Raw genomic sequence first — 23555 nt, 5'->3', positions numbered from 1 at the left:
TGATGATGATGATGATCATCATCATCGTTTAACGTCCGCTTTCCATGCTAGCATGGGTTGTACGATTTGACTGAGGACTGGTGAACCAGATGGCTACACCAGGCTCCAATCTGATTTTGCAGAGTTTCTACAGCTGGATGCCCTTCCTAACGCCAACCACTCAGAGAGTGTAGTGGGTGCTTTTACGTGTCACCCGCACGAAGGCCAATCAGGCGGTACTGGCAACGGCCACGCTCAAAATGGTGCATTTCATGTGCCACCCACACAAGAGCCAGTGGCATGTTGGGCAAGTGTCTTCTACTATAGCCTTGGGCTAACCAAAGCCTTGTGAATGGATTTGGTACATAGAAACTGAAAGAATCTCGTAACTTAGCAGTTCAGCAAAAGACGCTGATAGCATAAGTAGTAGGCTTACAAAGAATAAGTCCTAGGTTCGATTTGTTCAACTAAAGGCAGTGCTCCAGTATGGCTGCAGTCAAATGACTGAAAGAAGTAAAAGAATATTTATATACATGACGAGCTTCTTTCAGTTTCCATCTACCAAATCCACTCACAAGGCTTTGGTCAGCCTGAGGCTATAGTAGAAGACACTTGCCCAAGGTGCCACACAATTGGATTGAAACCAGAACCATGTGGTTGGGAGGCAAGCTTCTTACCACAAGCATCAACATCTGTAACTGCAAAAAGTTTAAACCATTAAAGACTTCATTTTGTGTTGTTTTTAACTTTACATTTCTTCAGCTCTCATTTTTTCTGAACTTGTTTGTATTATATTAACCCTTTGCCTGTCCTGTGTATCACATTTGATTCACAGGACATGTTTTCTTGGTGTTCATACATTGTACATGATACACATTCCCCATTTTTTTTTTCCAACCACCAGAATAACTTGAGACTTAGGAAATGAAAGCTTTATCACTCAGAATGTATGAAACAAGGGCCAACTAAGTCTGAAAACAAGCATGAATGTTTTGGAGAAACATTTGGACAGGCAAAGAATTAAATTCCCTCCTATTTTAGTTCACACATCATTAAATTCTTTCCACATCATTTGATTTCACATAATTTCCTGGGCAGAGGTTTTCTTTTCAGCCTTATGGTGGAGGTGGGAGCACTAAAATAAAGTACCAATTGAATACTGGGGGTTGATATAATTGACTAACCTTACTCCCTCAAAAATAAATTAAATTTTTGCTCAAACTGAAATCTGTTAATGTAGAAATGAAGTCTTCATTACAGTTTATTAAAATCTAGGTATATAGTGTTTATTTCTATTTTTCATTTTTTCATTATATTGAAGATTCCTTAACAAAAAAAAATACCCCTCTCCCATTTCAAGCATGTGATGTCCTGGGCTATTGCTTAGTTACTGGTATCTTCAGCTAACCCTGATCCTCATTTTTGGTGTATTTATCCATTTGTCTATTTGGACAAATGAAAGAAAAGGGCACTCAACACATTTAGTAGGTGTTTCATGTGTTATTTAAAACAGTTTGATATAGTTCCATGCAACTTAATGTAAATGTATTGCAGTCCTCTCATAGAGGCCTGTCTCTATTAAAACAGTTCTGTGAGACTGTTTTGCAATCTTTTCCTGTTTGGCTGTGCATAATAAGCAGTATTTTCACCACTGGGCAGAGAACAGTTCTAAATAGCTTCATGAAAAACTTCTACACAATAAACGAATTTTGTGGTGAGCTGTTTGCTGTGCTTGAGAAGACATGTCAAACTAAATGGAATTGTAGTCATGGCCAGTGCTGATGACAATTAAAAGACACTCAGTATACTCTGGAGAGTAGTTGGCATTAGGAAGGGCATCCAGCCAGAGAAACCAAGCCAAATCTGGTACAGCTCTCCGGCTTACCAGTTCCTGTCAAACTGTCTAACCCCTGCCAACATGGAAAATGGACGTTAAATTATGATGATAATGATGATGATACACATACACACATGCAAAGTTGTGCAGAATTCTTGTTCACATGTTTAAATGTATTATACTGAGCCAAATTTTAGATTCATACTTGTATTACTCTTGCAGCAAATAATGGAAGAAAAAATATTTGAAATTCATTTGTTTTTTCTTTTTACTGTTTTTGATGGTTTATTGTATCAAATATTTATTTTTAAGATTTATTAAGGCAGCGAACTGGCAGAACCATGAACATGCTGGGCAAAATACTTTGTGGCATTTTGTCTGACTTTACTTTCTGAGTTCAAATTCTGCCAAGTTTGACTTTGTAATGTTTCAGGGTTAATAAAATAAGTACCACCTTACCCCTCCGCCAATGTTGCTGGCCTTGTGCCAAATATTTGAACCCAATATTTTACTGTATTAAGGCGATGAGCTAGTCGAATTGTGAGCATGTGGGACAAAATGCTTTGTGGCATTTTGTCCATCTTTATGTTCTGAGTTCAAATGCCACCAAGGTCAGTTTTGCCTTTCATCCTTTCTGAGTCAATAAAATAAGTACCAGTTGAGCACTGGGTTGATGTAATCGATTTATACCTTCCCCTGAAATTGCTGTATCAAAATTTGAGATCAATATTTTAGTGTTATTTTTCTTTTACAATATCAATATTTTAAGGCCTCTGCCAGGGATGTAGCCAGCCTACTTATGCGTACCTTCCTTCATTGGACACTAAACTCCGCTTGCGAAGACCTGTTGAGGCAAGTGAAATTGAAATCGAACTAAATTCGGTGACTGGCACCCATACCAACGTCGTCTCCTTCATTGGACACGAAACTCGGCTTGCGAGGACCTGTTGGGGCAAGCGAAAGCGAAATTGTGATGGCACCTGTGCCCAACGTCGCCTTCCTGGTGTAGCTATCTGGTTCGCCAGTCCTCAGTCAAATCGTCCAACCCATGCTAGCAAGGAAAGCGGACGTTAAACGATGATGATGATGATTATTATTTTACAATATAAAAAAAAAAGGCATAAGTGGTTAAGAAACTTGCTTTTTGACCAAGTGATTTTAGATTCAGTCTTACTTCATGGCACCTTGAACAAGCATCTACTGCTATAGCTCAGGGCTGACAAAAGCCTTATGAGTAGATTTGGTAGATGGAAACTGAAAGAAGCCCATTGTGTTGGTGTGTGTATGTAGACATAGATGGATGTGTGTGTATATGTATATAGACATGGCTGTGTAGTAAGAAGCTTGCTTTCCAACCACGTGGTTCTGGGTTCAGTTGCACTGCGTGACACCTTGGGCGAGTATCTCCTAGTATAGCCTTGGGCTGACCAAAGCCTTGTGAGTGGATTTGATTGATTGAAACTGAAAGAAGCCTGTTGTATGTGTGTGTGTGTGTGTGTGTGTCTCCCCACCATTATCAGTTTGTTTATGTCTCTGTAACTTAGCAGCCTGGCAAAAAGACACAGAATGAGTAACAGGCTGAGAAAAAAAAAAAAAATTATTTGGTTTGATTCATTCGACTGTGCCCCAGCATAGCTGCAGTCTAATGACAAGCAGATAAAAGATATATTGTGTGCGTGTGTGTGTGTGTGTGTGTGTGTATACTTTTGTCTAGACACCTTGTCTTGTTATAGTCGAGCATCACCGCACAAGCGAGGTTGTTCATTTTTAGTCTAATGTTAAAACCATGTCTGGCCATGTGGAAATATACCTTGCTTGGAAACAGGTCAAGGTTAGCGACAGGAAGAGCACACAGGTATCGAAAACTTGCCTCAGCAAAATTCCATCTAACCCATGCAAGCATGGAAAACAGTACGTTAAGTGACGATGACTATAACGTATTGTAAAATAAATTATCAAACTTTTGTCTCCTTTTATTTGGTAATATATTTTTAATCGTGTTTCACTACCATCCTGCTAAAAAAAAAGGTAACTTCAAGTATTGAAAAGGTATACCTTATATTTATAAACTGACCTTCAATAAAAGCTATCAAATACTAGACTGACGAGCTCTCTAGCTGGCCTTTTTTTTTTAACTAAGTCAGGGAGTGACAAAGCCTACTATTTATTAGAAAGTGGTAAAAATCATGTGTGTGTATTTGATTACATGTGTGTGTGTACACAAAATCCGCTGTTACCTGGTCACATTAAGGTGTGTATATGCAAAAGCTGGGATATGTTGATGTTTACCTACCCACATCGTAACAATCAGTCAGTCAACGATCATTTAAAGTGGTGTTCTTTCCTTCCTTCCCTCCTACTCTCCTCTCAGATCTGTAATATAGAATTTTAATAACTTTTTTTTTATCTACCTGTTGGACTTCCGTGCACTAATGGAATTAACTTACACATATCAGCATATAAATATATATCTATGAAGGAATATATTTTTAAAGTTACATTTAGGGCGGATGTAGATATTTAATACTGGTGTTACTTGTTGGTTTTGATAATTTAAAAACTAGCAAAAAAATTTCAATGCTTCTTTTACGAAAGCTAAGAGTTTAAAAAACATTGCTGTGATACTTTCTATACATATATGAATACGTATATACTTTCATACATACACAAAAGATCTAGCATACATATATAAATAGATGTATCTATAAAGGTATATATATATATTTATGTATATTGATAGTTGACGTAGAGTTTTTTTATCACCTGCTGTCAGCTATGGAATGTGTAGTGTTACGATCCGACTCCATACACAAAAAGGAGCATGGACAAGCTTCGTTACAGGTAAGGCTGATCTTTATTTTTAATGTAGAAGTCTTTTTTTTTTACCTTGTGCTTAATTAGTAATCTGTGGAGAAATAAGTAGCTGTTTGGCATCGGGTCAACCTTGATCGCGCAGACCTACCTATGATCAAAAGCATTCTGACCGTAACTAGCTTGGCATTTGTGTGTGTGTGTAGGAAGAGAGTAAGTAGGACTATACATACTATTATTATCTAACATACTTTTCCTTCCTTTTTATAATAGTAGTGTATGCTTTTGAGAGATTTGACTGCTGTTTTGAGCAGGTTGAACGACTATGTAGAAGCTCTCGTTGCCAAGAAATGCGCAGCTCCCTCCTGAAGTAAACTTCTGATCAACGGCTGAATAAAAGTTAGTCACTTAAGCTTGACTTAAATACGCACGTTATTGATACGGAACTTAATGCTGCTATTCTATTCTTTGTTAATTAGTTTTATATCCTAACGTATTTCTAGTGGGTGAGTTTTACGTTTTCTTTTTTTCTTTCTGCATCCACTTGGCGGTTATCTTGGTACTGTGTTGAAGAGAGGCATGAACATCACAACTAAACAATTTTTCTGACTTGAGGAAACTTTTAGTTTTGTGCCCTGTAGATAATTGTTTTATTAAAGCCACTGAGTGTAGAAATTGCAAAGCACTGCTTTTAATAAATGCTGTACAGTAATTTTGTTTCTTTAGGTTCAGGGTTCAAATCCTGGTGGAAACAACTTTGGCTTTCTTCTCTTGGAGTGTGTGTGTGTGTGTGTTGGGCTTGTAGAATAAGTAATTAGTAATATACTAGGGCTGGATTACCTATATGCTACTATGCTTCAAATATGTGGCCTTGTGTTGATGTCAGAACCTATAAATATGTGTGTGTGTGTGTGTGGTGTATGTATATGTATTTGTGTGTGTGTGTGTGTATATATATATATATATATATATATATATATATGCATGTATGTATGTCATATGTGTATCTTTTACTTGTTTCAGATTGTGGCTAGGCTGGGACACCACCTTAAAAATTTTTAGTCCCCCCAAAATTAATCCCAGTGCTTATTTTTTTAAAGCCTGGTACTTATTCTATTGCTCACTTTCGCCAAACCAAACTTCTAAGTTACAGGAACGTAAACACACCATCACCGGTTGTCAAGCAGTAAGTGGGAGACAAACATACACACACACACACACACACACACACACACACACACACACACACACATATATATTGGGTCATCCCATAAATAATGCAGTTTTTTCAATTGCATGAACTAAAAGTCAAAGAGGGACAGGATAAACTACCTGCGTCAATTTGCTATAAAAGCTGGTAGTAATTTTATCTTGTCCTTATTCTTAGTGCAAGTTTTGAAGAGTGCAGTTCAATTTTAACAGTTATTTTTTCAAAGCTATTATGGAAGTAACAAAGGAACATATTCAACATATTTTGCTTTATGAGTTCAATAAAGTCAACAACACAACGGAAAGTGTGTGGAATATTAATGTAGTATATGGAAATTGGACAATTAGTGTAAGCCAGTGTCAACAGTGGTTTCAGAAATTTCGAGATGGAAGCTACAATCTAGAAGATGAGCCTCGTCCTGGAAGATCTGTAGAGTTTGATGAGGACATCCTGCAAACCCTGGTGGAACAAAATCCCATCGTAACTGTTGAGGAACTGGCAGAGAAGATTGGATTTGGTCATTCAACCATTCATTGATACCTGCATGCCATCGGAAAAGTCAGCAAATTGGGTCAATAGGTTCCTCACAAACTTTCCCACTCTAATCTCACACAGAGAGTGAATGTGTGCTCTTCTCTGCTGTCACATCTCATGAATGAACCTTTTCTGGACCAAATAGTGACTGGTGACAAGAAATGGGTTCTTTATAAAAATGTCAAGCGCCGAAGACAATGGGTAGGGAAAGGAGAAATACTGGCACCCCAGGCTAAAGAAGGTCTTCACCCACATAAGGTGTTATCTTGTTTGGTGGGATATGACATGTTTAGTCCACTTTGAACTTTTAAACCCAAACCAAATGATAACAAAGGAGATCTACTGTAAGCAGCTTGAGCGGCTTTCGTCAGCGTTAGAAGAAAAACACCATCTTCAGTTTCAAGACGAAAGGTGCTCTTCTATCAGGATAATGCTCTGCCACATGCAGCAAGGATGTCATTCCAAAGGCCGAAGCAGTTTGATTGGGAAAACGATTCCCCACCCACCATATTCATCAGACATTGCCCCATCTGATTATCATTTATTCCACAGTCTTCAAAATCATTTGGATGGAAAAAATATGAATTCTGTATATGAGATCAGAACAGTACTGGAGGAATATTTTTCATCACAGACAATTGAATTTTGGAAAAGGGATCTTGCAAGTCTACCAGATAGATGGAAGAGCATTGTAGAAAATGGAGAATATATTTAGATTAAAAAAAAACTTTGTTTTTCTTAATTTTGAAAAATAAAAGAAGTATAAAAAACCCCACATTATTCATGGGATGAACCAGTACATATATATGACAGGCTTCTTTCAGTTTCCATTTACCAGATCCACTCACAAGACTTTGGTTGGCCTGAGGCTATAGGAGAAGGTACTTTCTCATGGTGTCACACAGTGGGACTCAACCTGGAACCATGTGGTTGGGAAGCAAACTTCTTGCCACATAGTCACGCCTGCACCTATGTCATCATCATCATCATCATTGCTTAACGTCCGCTTTCCATGCTAGCATGGGTTGGATAATTTGACTGAGGACTGGTGAACCGTATGGCTGCATCAGGCTCTAATCTGATCTGGCAGAGTTTCTACAGCTGGATGCCCTTCCTAACTCCGAGAGTGTAGTTGGTGCTTTTACATGCCACCGGCACAAGGGCCAGTCACATGGTACTGGCAATGGTGACGCTCAAAATGCTATTTTTTACGTGCCACCTGCACAGGAGCCAGTCCAGCAGCACTGGCAACGACCTCGCTCGAATGATATTCTAACGTGCCACCGGCACAAGTGCCAGTAAGGCATATGTGTATATATATTTTGTTTACTCAACTTATTTTATTGCTTAAGAAGTATCATTATGCTACTATTTTGCGGTTGGGATGGGGGTGTCCTTGTGAGAATTAACAGAACAGTCATGTTGAAGTGGCAACAAACATTACTTTTCAATAATAATAATAATCCTTTTTACTAAAGGCACAAAGCCTAAAATTTGGTGGGAGGGGACTAGTCGATTAGATTGATCACCAGTGTTTCACTGGTACTTAATTGATTGACCCTGATAGGATGAAAGGCAAAGTTGTCTTTGGCGGAATTTGAACTCAAAACATAAGGATGGATAAAATGTCAGTAAGAATTTTGCCTGGCATGCTAACAATTCTGCCAGCTTACTGCCTTAGTAATAATGATAATAATCATTTAAAATTTTGGCACAAGGCCAGCAAGTTCAAGGGAGGGCATAAGTTGATTACAGTGACCTCAACTTGTACTTATTTTATCAACCTCTCACCAAAAAAAGGATGAAAGGCACAGTCAACTTTGGCAGTATTTGAACTCGGTATGTAATGATGGACAAAATGTGACTAAGCATTTTGCCCTGCATGCTACAATTTTGCCAATAATAATAATAATAATTACTGTTATAAAGCTGGTAGATTAGTAGCATTGTTAGTGTCAGATGAAATGACTGCATTATTTGTTCTAGCTCTTTACATTCTGAGCTCAGATCTTGCTGAAATATGTTCATCCCTGCAGAATTATTAATAAAATAAAATACTAGCCAAATACCAGGGACGATTTAATCGATTAATCCCCTCCTCCCCAATCCCTACTTTTTCCTCCAAATTTCAGGTCTTGTGCCTGAATTTGAAACTACAATAATTTATATTTGAATTAAATGCATTTCATCTTATGTTTCCACATGACATTTGAAATCTGCAGCCACATTGATATTTCACAGCTTGAAGTTATATCATAATTATTTCTTTTGTCACTGAATAGCTTTCACTATACTATTACTTCCATAACCCCACCGCCACTTATTTCCTATACATACATACTCTCAGGTCCCAAATAATAGGGGTGGGGGTTGAATAAGCAGGTGGGTTAGACATTTGCTTAAATTCATATAACCAGTGGGGTTGGAAACCGGCAATTGTATAGTGGTAACCGTATAAAATTTCAAATTTTTTCTAGGTTGTCTCCCTTGATTTTTTTAAAAGACCAGTTACTTCTTGAGTCCCAAATAATAGCGGGAGGGGTGTTGGAATAAGCGGGTGGGCTGGAATAAAGAGGAGTGGGTGGGAATCAGTAACTGTATAGTGTATGTACAAAAATTAGGAAAAAAGCATCTTAAAGCACATATAACGACACAACGAAGCAAAAGTAATTTACAAGCGGTAAGTGAAATTAGCACATATGTGTGCTTCAAATGTTCACTTTAGTTAAGATATACATTAGGATAATAAGAATTAGACATTTGTTAATCATGGTAATTATGGGATTTTTTAAAAATGCTGTGGACTAAATAGATATTGATACAAGCAAAATGTCTTAAAAAGAAAGGGAAGTAAAACAATGAAAAGAGTGTAATTACTGTTTCGTGAACTTGTAGTATTTATTATACTATACATAATAAAACATAGTAGTCTGTAAATGGGTTTAAATGATAGACTCATGATTTTTCGTCACTGTCTTTCTGCAGGTTTCTTGGTTTCAATGTTTGCTTCTTCATGGATTGCCAAGCTTCACTATGGCAAGAAAAGTGTAGAGGTCTTGTTTTCATCCAACACCTTCTGTATTTTTTCAAGGAACAGGGCATCTTTATTAACCTGATCATCACTGCTGAGTCCTAAAAAAGAAATAGAGCTTCCTGTCATCATGTTTGGCTGACCATGCTTTAGCTTCCGTGAAACCTCCATGGGGATTTCTCCAGATTGGTCAATAACCTCCAAAAGATTCCCAGATGGCTTGCTTTCATCTTCCGACTCACTTTTGGCAGCTTTTTCCTCAAAGCCCTCACCATCAATAGTTCTGAGCCTTCAATATTGTTTGCATGCTTGACTCCTTTCGGTGGAATGAAGTTCTTAATGACTCTCTGAATAGTATTTGGGTAGAATTTTCACATCATCTCTAGACAAAACTCTCGCATTGACGAACTGACAAAGTGCATGATTCAGTCTGACACCTTATAATCTTCAGAGCCATCAAAAGCGTTTGTGGCCTGCATCAACTTGAAAGCAGCTTTGACATTAATCTTGCAATCTTCATGTGCTTAATGTAGCATCTGCATCATCTCAGATTGATTGGGCGTGGGTATTTTATTTGGGGTTTGAACTAACTTTGCTTTCTCTATTTCACAATATTTTGCTTTCAGTTGCATGTGCAAGTGTGTGTCATTAACTTGAACAAATCCGGTGATACCACTGCTGATGATGACTAGTACATAACCCCTTTTCCAGAGGGCATCTCTCACCTTCGGCATCAAATGCACCATGTAATCATTGAGCACATAAATGGCAAAGTTTGCATGTGACAACATATTGAATCGATTTCAAAGTTTTTCCATAGTACAGAACAGCTGTTCTAATCCATAAGAACCTTTAGGAGACCATTGATATTTCATTGTAGGCAGGGCATTCAGTAGGTGTGGTCTTTTTCCAGTTCCTTTAAATACAAACTCTGGGATAAGCTTGATTTTGATATCATTGCTAACCTGGGTGAACACTGTGATATGTTCCCTAGACAAATGGTGGTTTTCTTTGATGAACGTATCTTGATTTCTGAATGATAAGGTAGTTTGTATGCTACTTTCATTCTGGTGCAAGGGCATTTGATCTACATCAAATTTGTCAAGGAAATAACGACACACACTCCATATGTTCTTCAAATGATCCTGAATGCGCTCAACACATTGTTCCTTGGAGATTGAAATGCATTTGTTAGGAAATCTCAATGATACCCCATACTCTTTTTGCCAACCTTTCATCCAGCTTTTTGAAAAACAAAGCTTTTCCTCAGTTGGTGACTCATCATAAAATTTCTCAGCCTGGTGCTTTTGTTTTATGACCTCCTCCAGCGACTCTGAAACGTTTGTTTGGATTTTTTTCAGCATTGTCAAGTTCACCTTTCAGATATTTTTCATAGCAGCATTTGGCTCCTTTAACAGCAGAATTGAATTGTTGATCAGAGTTTTTGACATTGGTGAAATTCGAGTAAAACAAATGAACTGCTTTGGCAAGATATCCTTGTTTTGGGGGTGTCTGGAACACAGCGTTTCCTTTTAGTATCCCAATGAGTATTCCCTTTCATTCATTCTAATTCAGAATCGTACTTCTCTTTGCATTTGTTCACCACGATAGCAAGTGCTTGCTTTTCTTCTATAGAATAATTTCCATACAAAATACTCTTTTCTCTGCCGTGATCTTATGAAAAAAGTTCAAAGAGAAATTGCTTGAATTATGTTGATGTTGTTAAATCTTTATCCTGTAAAAAGCTTGTCCTGTTGGGATAAACAGTTCGTTGTTGAAGTTCTTAGTTTGCATGGAATTTGTGATGGTAGAGAAATTGAAAATGATGATTTGTTGACTACAGTGTGGAGAAGCAGTAAATTCACATGTATGTTACAGACTGGGGCAGTTGTCCAGCCTCAAGTTTTTATGAACTCTGGCTGGTTGTAAAGCATATTTTCTGACAGCAATTTCCTTGTTTTCTGTGTGTCCTGAAGCAAGTGTGTTGTGTCTTGAAATGAGTGATCTTCTTAGGGTTGAAGGTTATCAATGCCTTAAAATGTTGAAAGCTCACCTGCATGGACATTGACTACATATACTGTGGATAAATATTTTTTTTTTCTCATGCATTATGAAAACAAATAGAACACTCTAGGTTTTCTTCCCATTCTTGTCATCTGTTTTTTAAAAAAATTTTTTTTTTTTGTCATGCTGATTCACAATCTGAAAAATTAATAAGCAGGGATGGGAATAAAAGTGGTGGGGGGTGGAAAAAAACTTGAAAAATTAACAAGCGGTAGATGTTTATTCAAGACCCCTAAAGTACATACATGCATTTTTAATCTTTTACTTGCTTCAGTCGTTTTGATGGCAGCCATGTTGGGACACCACCTTGAAGGGTTTTAGTCAAACAAATTGACCCCAGGACTTGTTTTGTTTTAAACCTAGTACTTATTCTATCAGTTTCATTTGCTGAATTGTTAAGTTACAGGGATGTAAACACATCAACACCAGATGTCAAGCAATGTAGGAGGACACACACACACACATATATATATAATGGGCTTCTTACACTTTCCATCTACCAAATCCACTCATAAGACTTTCCCTTGTCATTTCCTCAGTGAGGCCCAGCATAAAAAGAATGGAATGCTTCACAAATTTGCATCCTTGTTCAGGGCCATGCTAATCTTCTCTGTATCATTCCAATTTTAGAATATATACAACTGAATTCATATTACACTTAAAAGCAGTGTATGGTATCAGAATTTTCGACTTGAGTCAAATATAACAAACTACTGCAGATCATTGTGAGAGTATCCACATAAGTCGAGTCTGGACCATACTGTTTGGTTTGACGTTATTATTACAACTTATATATATGTGTATATATGATGAAATCTCTACTATCGAAGACAATGTACGAACATTCAGTTTTTCTGAACAACCTGCGCAAATGATTTGTTTGTAGTGATCAAATATATGTGCTGCACATTAGCTCACTCCCTCCATCAAATTGATGTTACCTGAACAGGTGCATGGTGCATCACACATCAGATGTCAAAACGATCATAAAACAACATGAAATGAAATGTTTTGCTGATGAACACAATGCACCATTCAGTCTAGGAATTGAAATCCTGATCTTGCAATTGTGAGTGCAACACCCTAACCACTAGGCCATGCACCCTCGTTTATATATATATATGTATATATATATACATACAAGTCCTACCATGCTAGCATAGAAGGCAGACTTTAAATGATGATGATTATATATATATATATATATATATATATATATATATATATATATATATATATATATATATATATATATATATATATATATATATATTTATACATATATAAATTACGTGTATGTAAATCTCTTCCATTTATCTGTTCTTTGATTTTTTTTTTTACAAAATTCAGTTGGTCATGAAATTAAAATTTTCCTGTCCTTAGACTGCAACCATGCTGGGGTCCCACCTTGAATAATTTTTAGTTGAATGAATTACCCCTCTATACTTATTTTTTGTTTACACCTAGTACTTATTCTGTCAGTTTCTATTGCCAAACTGCTAAGTTATGGGGATGTAAACATACCAACACTGGTTGTCAAGTGCTGACAGGACAAACATAAATACAAAAGCAGATACATATATATATATATGACAGGCTTTTGGGGGTTTCTGTCTACCAAATCCACTCACAAGGCTTTGGTCAGCCTGAGGCTATAGTAGAAGACACTTGTCCAAGATGCCGCACAGTGGAACTGAACCTAGAATCATATGGTTGGGAAGTAAGCTTCTTACTGCACCCCCACATTGATTTAGTTTTTAAATATTTTTAGTTTTATTTGTTCTTGAATGCTTGTTTAAAATTGCTAGAATGAAACTAAAACTTTCACAACGGAATTCAGAAAATGTGATTGGAGAACTTAGAAATTCATTGATTTTTTTTCTTTATCCTTTCAATATTATTTTAAAATGAACTTAATGCTATAATTCCTTTACTTCTGGTTAACTGCCAGATAAAATTTAAAGGAAAAAATATAAAAAACAACAACACTTTAAACAATTGTGTTTTGATACTAGAATTCTATGAACAAACTTTCTAAGAAAACATTTTGGTACTTTCTACACAGGGCCTGTCTTAGCAGTATTATTGGTCCCTGGGCATTATTGACGCACTGAGCTTTATTAGTACTAATTTATTGATAGAAAGCCATGTATCAGAATTAGGCCACTAGACACGTGATGCTCGTGGACTATTTCTCATTGAAGACATTGTTTGTGCAGTTTGGTCATAGTTGTTTAGTGGATAGTCATATATAAAACATGGCTGTGTGTTAAGAAGCTTGCTTCCCAACTTCATGGTTCTAAGTTCAGTCGCACTGCATGGCAGTGAGCTGACCAAAGCCTTGGGAGTGGTTTTGTTAGATGGAAACCAAAAGATGCCCATTGTATGTATATATCTGTGTGTGTGTGTGTGTTTTTGTTTGTCTCCCACAACTGTTTGACAACTGGTGTTAGCGTGTTTACATTCCTGTAACTTAGCATTTCAGCAAAACAGACCGATAAAATAAGTACCAAGCTCAAAAAAAAAAAAATGTATTGGGGTTGATTCATTTGACTAAAAACTCTTCAAGGCAGTGTTCCAGCATGGCCACAGTCTAATGACTAAAACAAGTAAAATCTATCCATCTATCTATCTACAAACAAACAGTGTTAAGGTATACAAATGTTTATAAGTAACTATTGATTTTTTCCAAGTATGTATACAGATAGATAGAGGAGTATTGTGTGTAAGAGAACATCTTGCCAGTAACTTGTCATTCTTTCTTTTAAATGTTGATACTACAGCTGTTGCTGCTATAGTCACCTATTACTGCCCTAAAAAAATTACTTTGTCGTTCAATGGAAGTTTGAAAGAAGCAGAAAGTCTAGTAACTGAAGTGAACTATCATTTTATTGAAAGTAATTTTTTAATAGATTCTCTCTCGCAGGTAGAGCGGAAATAGATACCATGATAATTAACCTACTTCAGACTGGTCATGTGGGGGTGGGGGTGATGGTGATGCGAGTATTTGCATTCAGTACCAACCACTTCACTTCACTTTACATTCTGTACCTATGTATTGAGGACATGTTTGTTACAAAGTATTGGGTGTTTGTATTCGCTGGAAATATTTACTCTTTTTCATTTTATTTTTCCCCCTACACTGCTACCTCTAGTCTCCATTACATTTTGTAAGGCACTAGTTTAAACCCCTAACAGGATTTAGTCACGTTGTTTTTACATTCCTAGTTTAAACCCTGGCTGAGCACACTTATGTAATGCTTATTTATTCACATTAATAATGTGATGGTATATTTTCAGGATGACATTGTTGGGTAGGTATGAGATGTTCGATCTGGCCAGTTTGAACATAAAACAGACATCACTTGTTACGATTTTCTCTCTGGATGTTCTATAGAAATTATAACTAGCCCTGATTTTTGTTATGGCATTTCATACCTGAGATGTCAGATGTAAACAAGCAATGAAATTGAAGATGAAAAACAGTAATGGGCATATATGCCATATTTCGGGAGTTTTTGTCCCTTCATCAGTACCCATCTAACCCCTTAATCATCCACGAACACTTTGCTTAAACAGGCAGAATGTTTTGGTTGGGTATAGCTGGTTTAAATGCTAAAGAGTTAATTAGATTTTCATAAGATTCCGAATGTTTTCTCTTTCAAGTTATTAAATTTAAAAACTTAACTTTGATTTATCTCTCACTGAGTGACTCATCACCAAGTTTGTTTTCTTTATTTATGTTAGTTGGGTGTGTGTTAATTGGTGCGTGTGTGTGTTAGTGGTAGTTGGTGATTGTGTGGGTGGTAGTTGGTGCTTGTGTGTTGGTAGGTGGATGTGTATGCATCAGTTGGTTCAGGTGTACGTATGTGTGTGTGTTTGTTGATATATAAGTTAATGTGTGTTTGTTGGTGCATGTGTGTTAAGGTGCAAGTTGGCATGTCTATGTTTGTTAGTTGGTGTGTCTGTTGTCGCATGTGTGTGCTGTTGGATATGTGTGTGTTGGTGTATATGCATGTGTGTATTGGTGTATGTATGTGTGTTATTTGTTGCATGTGTGTGTTGGTACATGTATGTATGTATGTATGTATGTATGTATATATATATATATATATATATATATATATAGATATAGATAGATAGATAGATAGATATATAGATATATATATATTAGATGATGCACAAATTAGTTTGGTTCTGTTTCACTCAGGTATATTTCTTTCATTCTGTGTTAAATATCCATAAATAAATCCATGAATGTTGTCAATTAAAAGGTTTCTTTGAAAGTATCTCTAGATACTTCTTTATAGGCAGAGGTATGGGCTGTGTGGTTAAGAAGCTCACTTTGCAACCATATGGTTTCAGGTTCAGTCTCACTGTACAACAGTTAGGGTAAGCATCTTCTATTGTAGTACAGGGCTAACCAGTGGCTTCTAAGTGAATTTAACAAGCAAAGACTGTGTGGAAGCCTCTGTGTGTATGCGAGTGAGATCATCTAGTTCTTCCAACCTCATAGCAATGAGCTATGTGTGTGTGTGTGTATGTATGTACGTATATATATATATATATATATATATAATGATCTATGTAAGCAAAGTAGCTAGTTAGAAAATCTCTCTAAGAGGTGAAAAGTAGTAACTATACTGAGAAGTAATGTTTATCACCACTTCAATAAGAACCAATGTTACTACTGTTACTACTTATCAATGCAATCTGCACCCAATATATATTGCAAGCAGGGGAGTGAACCCCTATCATCTTCTAGTGATAACAGGACCACCAGACTGTCCAGTTTCAAGTTAATTGTGCTTGTCCTCAGTGGTGGACAGTCTCATCATCACTAGAAGACGGTGGGGAGGTTTGCTCCCCTACTTGCAATATATATTGGGTGCAGATTGTATCAATAATCAGCTGGAGGAGGCTCCTCTTGGGGTTAAAAACAGTGACGTCGGTTCCTATGGAACAATCATTTTGAAGTGGCGATAAACATTACTTCTCAGTATAGTTACTGCTTTCATCTCTTACACACACACACACACACATATATAAATAAGTCAAAGCATGACTGTGTGGTAAGAAGCTTGCTTCGCAATAACATGGTTCTGGTTTCAGTCCCACTGTGTGGCACCTTGGGCAAGTGTCTTCTACTATAGCGTTTGTAAGTGCATTTAGTAGATGGAAACTGAAAGAAGCCCATCATGTATATATATATATATTTGAGTATTTGTGTCTGTGTTTGTCCAGCGACCATCACCACTATCACTTGACAACTGATGTTGCTGTGTTTATGTCCTGGTAACTTAGTGGTTCGGCAAAAGAAACGGATAGAATAAGTACTAGGCTTACAAAGAATAAGTCCTGGGGTAGAGTTGTTCGACTAAGACCCCTTAAGGTGGTGCTACAATATGGCTGCAGTCAAATAAATGAAACAAATAAAAGAATAAAAGAATATATATATGTATATATATATGAATATGTGTGTGTCTTTGTGTTTGTCCAGCCATCACCACTTGTAACTTAGCAGTTTGATCAGAGATAGAACAAAATAAGTCTTCAAGTCAATTTGTTTGACTAAACCCTTCAAGACAGTTTCCCAGCATGGTTGCCATCCAATGACTGAAACAAGTATTCTACAGTTTGAAACTCCTTTAACAAGACAATATGTTACACTTCAAAAGCTTGCTCTGTAATCTTTGATCCATATTTTTCATAGCATTTTATTTTATTGTATTTGGTATCACATTTAATAGTCAATAATATTATTGGTTATAGATCTCTAATTGGGCCAATCATGACTCAGTATGCTTCTGATGGTGAAATAGTGACAAGGAAGTATTTATAACTCAGTGGACTTTGAACAGCAACTATTTGTCATTGATGTTTAGATCTACCACTGATGTATGGCAAAAGATATACCAATTTGCTTGCTTGTGTGTGTGTGTCTTTTACTTGTTACAGTCAATAGACTGTGGCCATGCTGGGGCACTGCCTTGAAGGGTTTTAGTTAAGCAGATTGACTCCAGTACTTATTTTTTTCTCTTTTTAAAGTCTGATATTTTTTCTATCAGTCTGTTTTTGCTGATCTGCCAAGTGATGGGGATGTAAACAAACCAACACTAGTATCAAGTGGTGATGGGGTTATAAACACACACACACACACACACACACACACACACACACACACACACAACAAGCTTCTACACAGTTTTTGTCTACCAAATTTACTCCCAAGACAGCGGTCAGCCCAAAGGTACCACACAGTGAGACTGAATTCAAAAGATCATGCTGCAGAGCAAACTTCTTAATCACACATCCATGTCTATTCCTGTCTCTGTCTCTCTCTCTTTCTCTCCTTCTCTCTCCCTCCCACCCCCCTCTCTCTCTTTCTATCTATCTGTGTAAATGCTCTTTGACAAATATGCTACAGATGATAAATACACATGTACTAGTCGCGATACTAGGTTTATTTAATACCTGAAACAATCACTATTGTATGTGTATGTGTGCACACAACAATCCAACACATACATACATACACACTCACAACTACCACATACACACATCCATCACACACAGACAACCATCACACATATACATGCATCTATTACACACACACACAGCCATTATGCGTACACACACACATCCATCCATCTGTCTCCACCTCTGAAACTGAGAATACAAATAACAATCCTAGTTTTTATGTTTCTTTTTTTTTATTTTATAACTTCTAAAAACTTGTGATTTAAAATGATTGATTTTTATTTGTAGATTCCATCTCATAATCTTTATGGAACCTTTGTTTAATCAGGCTTTATATAAACGTTTGCAGCAGAACATTTGGTTTTCAAATTTTCGATTGTTCTTTAATCCTTAGAGTTCTGAAAAACTATTTCCAAAATGAGAAGTTTACACTTTGTCAGCTACAATATTTTCATGTCAATTCACACTGTTTCTGTTCCTGTCTGCAACTATTCCAACTAGTCGTTAGTAAGTTCCATTCCCAGACCAGGCTGTGTGTTGCATTCTTGAGCAAGACACTTTATTTCCCGTTGCTCCAGTTCACTCAGCTATAGAAATGAGTTGCTATGTCACTGGTACCAAGCTCTATTGGCCTTTGCCCTTCCCCTGGATAACATTGGTGGTATGGAGAAAGGAGGCTGGTATGCATGGGCAACTGTTGGTCTTCCATAAACAACCTTGCCAGGACTTGTGCATCGGAGGGGAACTTTCTAGGTGTAATTCCATGGTCATTTATGACTGAAGGGGTCTTTACCCTTTTATATTAACCAGTTAGCTTTTCTAAAGTGTTGTGGTATGCATGGTATCTGGTATGCATGGTGCTATGCATGGCTGTGTGGTTAAGAAGTTTGTTTTCCAACCATGTGATTTGTGGTTCAGTCCCATTGCATGGCTTCTTGAGCAAGTGTCTTCTCTGTAGCTCTGGGGCTGATCGAATCTTTGTGAGTGAACTTGGTAGATAGAAACTGAAAGAGATCTGTGTGTCATCATCATCATCATCATCATTTAACATCTGTTGTCCATATTGGCTTGGGTTACATGATTTGACTAGGGCTAGCAAGCTGAGGGGCTGCACCAGACTCCAGTCTAATTTGACATGGTTTCTATGGCTGGATGCCCTTCCTTACATGCCAACCACTCCAAGAGTGTAATGGGTGCTTTTACATGCTACTGGCTTTGGTGCCAGTTGTGTGACGCCAGTATCTGCCATGACTATGATCTCACTTGGCTTGATGGGCCGTCTACTCAAGCACGGCATATTGCCAAAGGTCTCGGTCATTTGTCATCAACTTTGTGTGTTTATTTGTATCACCTTGTCTTCACATCACTTGCTAGTTGCAAATAAGTGCTCTTGTCATACAATCAAAGTTCTTCATTTTCAGTTTTCTATGAGAATGTGTCTGGTCATGGGGAAATATTACCTTGCTTGGAAACAGGTGAGGATTGGTGACAGGAAGGACATCCAACCATAGAAAATGAATTTTGTCTGACCCATGTAAGCATGGAAAAGTGGACATTAAAATGATGGTGAAATCAATCTATTAAAAAAGAAAATTCTTTTGTTGGTTTTCATTTGGAGAAAAATTGTGTCCTGATTAACTTCTGTGATTTGTTAATGTAGCTCTTGGATAGTTTGCGAATTGCTAATTGCAGTAAAGACACAAGCAGGAAGAAAATTCCAGAAGGATGATATTACAGAGAGAAAGGAATTGTTGTAATAGTGTGCTAGACTCAATGAAATAGATGGTTGGATGCAGCAGGTGGAGTGCAAGAAGAGGGGAGACAAATGTGTTGGGAGTGTCTGATTGCTGTTGGCATTAGGTCAGCTTGCTCCATAGAGTCAATGTCACTGTGATGATCATGGTAGATGAGGCAAACAGGAGGAAGCTTGCCTATGGATCACAGATTGGAATGTGTTGGTGAACAACTTCATTCTAATCACATGAGTAGCCTATTATTGGTCTAGGATGTGTGTGTGTGTGTGTATGTGTGTGTGTGTGTGTGTGTGTGTGTAGCAGTTAATAACAACAACTGTGAGAGCAGTAATCCATTGTGGGTCTCACTTGGACCTTTACAAAAGGTTTATCAATTATTGCTGGCTGGATAATTTTCTAGCCCCAAAGTGGAATCCCAGTCTTACCTATGTTGATGCGTGCATGGTCTGGAAAGATCCTCAACAATATAGGTGCAGGTGTGGCTGCATGGTTTACATCCCTGTAACTTAACAGTGGCTGATAGAATAAGTACCAGGCTTTAAATAAATAAGTACTTGGGTCGATTCAGTTCACAAAAAATTCTTCAGTTCTGCAACCTAGCATTACTGAAAAAAGTAAAAAGAAAAGATAAAGATTATGATCAAATATTTGATACTAAGTGTGAATAAAAATACAAAGTATATTTGAATGCAGAATTGCCCCTTTTTCTTTTTTTTTTTCATTTGTCTTTTATATCTTTACATGTGTATTGTACTTTCAATCCTATATTTGTTGTGACATTTTCAATTTTACTTGGCTCTTCTTACCCACTGGTCATCTAATTAATTAGCTAGGAAAGACTGCATTAAAAAGTAGTCTTCTTACACATTTAATTGTATGGCTAATTTGGTACTGAGCTGTTTGTAAAAATTAGGTAATTGAAACAATTACCTCATTTGATGTGCTCTAGTTTCATATTATTAATCTGCCATGTTAAGTGCACTGGTTGTACAGGTGCAACTGACAGTAATTAGGCTTTTGTCTACTAGCTTTTATTTTTCCCTTCAGAGTATACTTCCATGTTAATTTAACGAGGAACGGAATATTTTATATTTGAATATCGCATTAAGTGGTATCTAATAAGACTATATTATTAGTAGAGTAGATTATATGAAATACACAGGAAAAATGTTATATTTGTTGTGAGAAATCATCATCACTGGTTTAATCTTCACTTTCCTATGCTTGCATGGGTCAGACAGAATTCATTGAGGCAAATTTTCTATAGCTGGATGCTCATCCTGTTGTCAACCATCACCTGTTTCTAAGTCAGGTAATATTTTCCGATTACTGGATACATTTTCAAAAGACATCACGTGTATTATAGTGATGTTTGTTTAGAACTATAGCACAAAGTCAAGGCAAGGAAACACGCATACACTATGTCATGTTCAGACATCTGTTTTGGCATGGTTTCTGTGGCTGGATGGCCTTCTTAATACCAATTACTTTACAGTGTACTGGATGCATTTTTTAATGACATCAAGACTAGAGAGGTTGACTTACTCCATGCAAGACTAAAGAGTCTTCTTGACACTGCATTCTCTCTCCTAGAAGCTTTCTCATGATTGCTTTATAACTTCCAAGATTAAAGAGTTGCTACAACTGAGTGAAAGAATAGGAAAGAGGGTAGTAAATGCTGCAGAAGTTGACTTTGCCTTTCATCAATTTTGAGGCTTTTGGGGTCAATAAAATAACTACCAGTTGAGCACTGGGTTCAGTATAATTAACTAGAACCGTCTCACAAAAATTCAGGCCTTATGCCTATAGTAGTCATCTTCTCTCTCTTATCATCATCATTATTATTATCGTTAGTATACCAGGTAAAATGCTTAGCGGCATTTTATCTGTCATTAAGTCCGGAGTTTGAATACTGCCAAGGTTGACTTTGCCTTTCATCCTTTTAGGGTCAATAAATTAAGTACCAGTGAAACACTGGGGTTGATGTAATCGACTAGTCTCCTCCCGCAAATTTCAGGTCTTGGGCCTTTTGTAGAAAGGATTATTATTATTACTATTATTATTATTATTACTACTACTACTACATCATATTTCTTAACTGCATTGTCATAATTTTCTAAACATTTTTCTGACTCTTCAAGGTGCAGTCTAGAAGTTTTCAGACATTTTGAGGAGTGATATTTATTAATTTCAAAGAAGTACAAAACTCTAATCTTCAAAGTAAGATTTGAGACTGATTAGTTCAGTAGTTCTGAACCACCTAGTACCTTTGTCTATCCTGTGTATTATGTATCATATATGAGACACATTTCCAATTTTATTTTGACCAGCAGTTTAACTTGGGACTTAGGAAAAGAAAGTTTTATATTATGCAGGACATATGAAATGAGGACTAACTAATGGTCTAAAAACGAGCATGTGTGTCTAAGACAAAACTAATGAAACTGTTTTTGAAAGGCAAAAGGTTAAAGCTAGAAGATGCATGAATCATAACTGTTGTCTAACCCTCGCATACATTAAATGAAAAAGTATGAATGAATGCACGAATGAATTGTCATTAGAGAATCTGTCAAAGTGAGATTGTTTTGTTATTTTTCTCTCCAAGTGAAGGAATTAAGACTTAAAAGAGAAATTGATAGAAGCAAAAAACAAAACAAAAAAAAACTAAACAAAGCACACAATCACAGTATAAAGATGCAAGGTGAGGCAACGAAGTTAATTCAAAATGATATTATTATTATTATTTTTTTTTTTTTTTTTCAAGTAGTTTCAGGATTAAAGTAATGCTGTTTTCATAACCCCACACTTCTAATCTTTTAGGTTATGGCATATATTTTTAGATGTTTAACACCTACTGACATTGGTGTTACTTATTGCTATTGTTTGCTATGTTGTAGGTAATGACTTAATGCTTCATGTTTCTTTACTGCTTCTGCTGCTCCTCAGTAAAAGAAAATAGCAACCATCATCAGTATTTATAGTCTGATGCATTCTGTCACTGTATATGTTTGTGTTGTGGATAGTTTGACTTTCTGAGACTAATTTTTAAGCCTACGATTAGATGGTGGTGGTCATGGTGGTTGAATATGCTTTGAGTTTACAGGTATTGCCAATACCTAAATTTTTTTTCTTTTCTAGAATTGTGTAATACTTGATCCCGCTAATTACATCATCATCATACATCTGTTTTCCATGCTGGCATGAGTTGGACAGTTTGACTAGAGCTGGTAAGCTGCACCAGGTTCCAGTCATATGTTTTGGCTTGGATGCTCTTTCTGATGCCAGCCACTTTACAGAGTGGGTGCTTTTTACATGGCACCAGCACGGGTACTTTTTTGCATGGCACCACAACTGACAGGGTCATCAAGTAACTTGCAAGCCAAAGATCTACTACTTAAGTTTATATATATCATGTAATAATAATAATAATAATAAAGTGACAACAAAAGAATGAGACCTTGATATTAGATAAATAGAGGATTATTTATATATGTTATAATTTAGAACAAACAGTAAGTTGTCACCATAGTACTTGGAGTTTCGAATGTTGGAGCGAAGAGCTACGATCTATTCTCATCAGCTATTAATGGCAATAGACGCTATGAAAAAAAAAACAAAAAAACATTGAATAAAAGGGAAGTTACTCTAATAGGTAGGAAAAAGGAAAAAAGATAGAAAATACATGCAATCATATTCTCACTATACATAGGCATAAATCTCCTGCGTTTATAACATCTACATATGTATACACTTACACAAACATGTATACGTACATATATACATACACAAACATATGTACATGTACGTACTCATACATACACACATATCCACACACACACACACACACATGTGTGT

The 23555-nt window shown here is 36.6% G+C and overlaps 1 protein-coding gene, 1 long non-coding RNA gene and 1 pseudogene across 11 annotated transcripts in view; 1 reads left to right on the top strand and 2 right to left on the bottom strand.

Moving 5' to 3' along the window:
• LOC128250751 (uncharacterized) overlaps positions 1 to 4688 on the bottom strand; it is a 10439-nt gene extending 5751 nt beyond the window's left edge. Inside the window, exons 1-2 of the long non-coding RNA XR_008266736.1 lie at positions 4580 to 4688; positions 4110 to 4189 (exon numbers count right to left, since the gene is read on the bottom strand). This is a non-coding gene — a long non-coding RNA (uncharacterized LOC128250751). The remainder of the gene's footprint in view (positions 1 to 4109; positions 4190 to 4579) is intronic.
• Positions 1 to 23555, top strand: part of LOC106877382 (RIMS-binding protein 2) — an 888511-nt gene that overhangs the window by 107466 nt on the left and 757490 nt on the right. The window contains exon 1 of one of the 10 annotated variants that reach the window (XM_052976553.1): positions 4085 to 4657. The exons of the other annotated variants lie outside the window; for them this stretch is intronic. Coding sequence (XP_052832513.1) covers positions 4592 to 4657 — 66 coding nt within the window. The 5' untranslated portion in view covers positions 4085 to 4591. Of the gene's footprint in view, positions 1 to 4084; positions 4658 to 23555 lie in introns of those variants that run through there. 10 annotated transcript variants of the gene reach the window in all.
• On the bottom strand, positions 12020 to 12117 carry LOC128250855 (U6 spliceosomal RNA; annotated as a pseudogene).

Source organism: Octopus bimaculoides, chromosome 25, assembly GCF_001194135.2.
Source record: "Octopus bimaculoides isolate UCB-OBI-ISO-001 chromosome 25, ASM119413v2, whole genome shotgun sequence".
In the NCBI taxonomy this organism is placed as follows: domain Eukaryota; kingdom Metazoa; phylum Mollusca; class Cephalopoda; order Octopoda; family Octopodidae; genus Octopus; species Octopus bimaculoides.
Note: the sequence above shows the minus strand (reverse complement) of the source record. Positions and strands in the feature narration are given on the sequence as shown.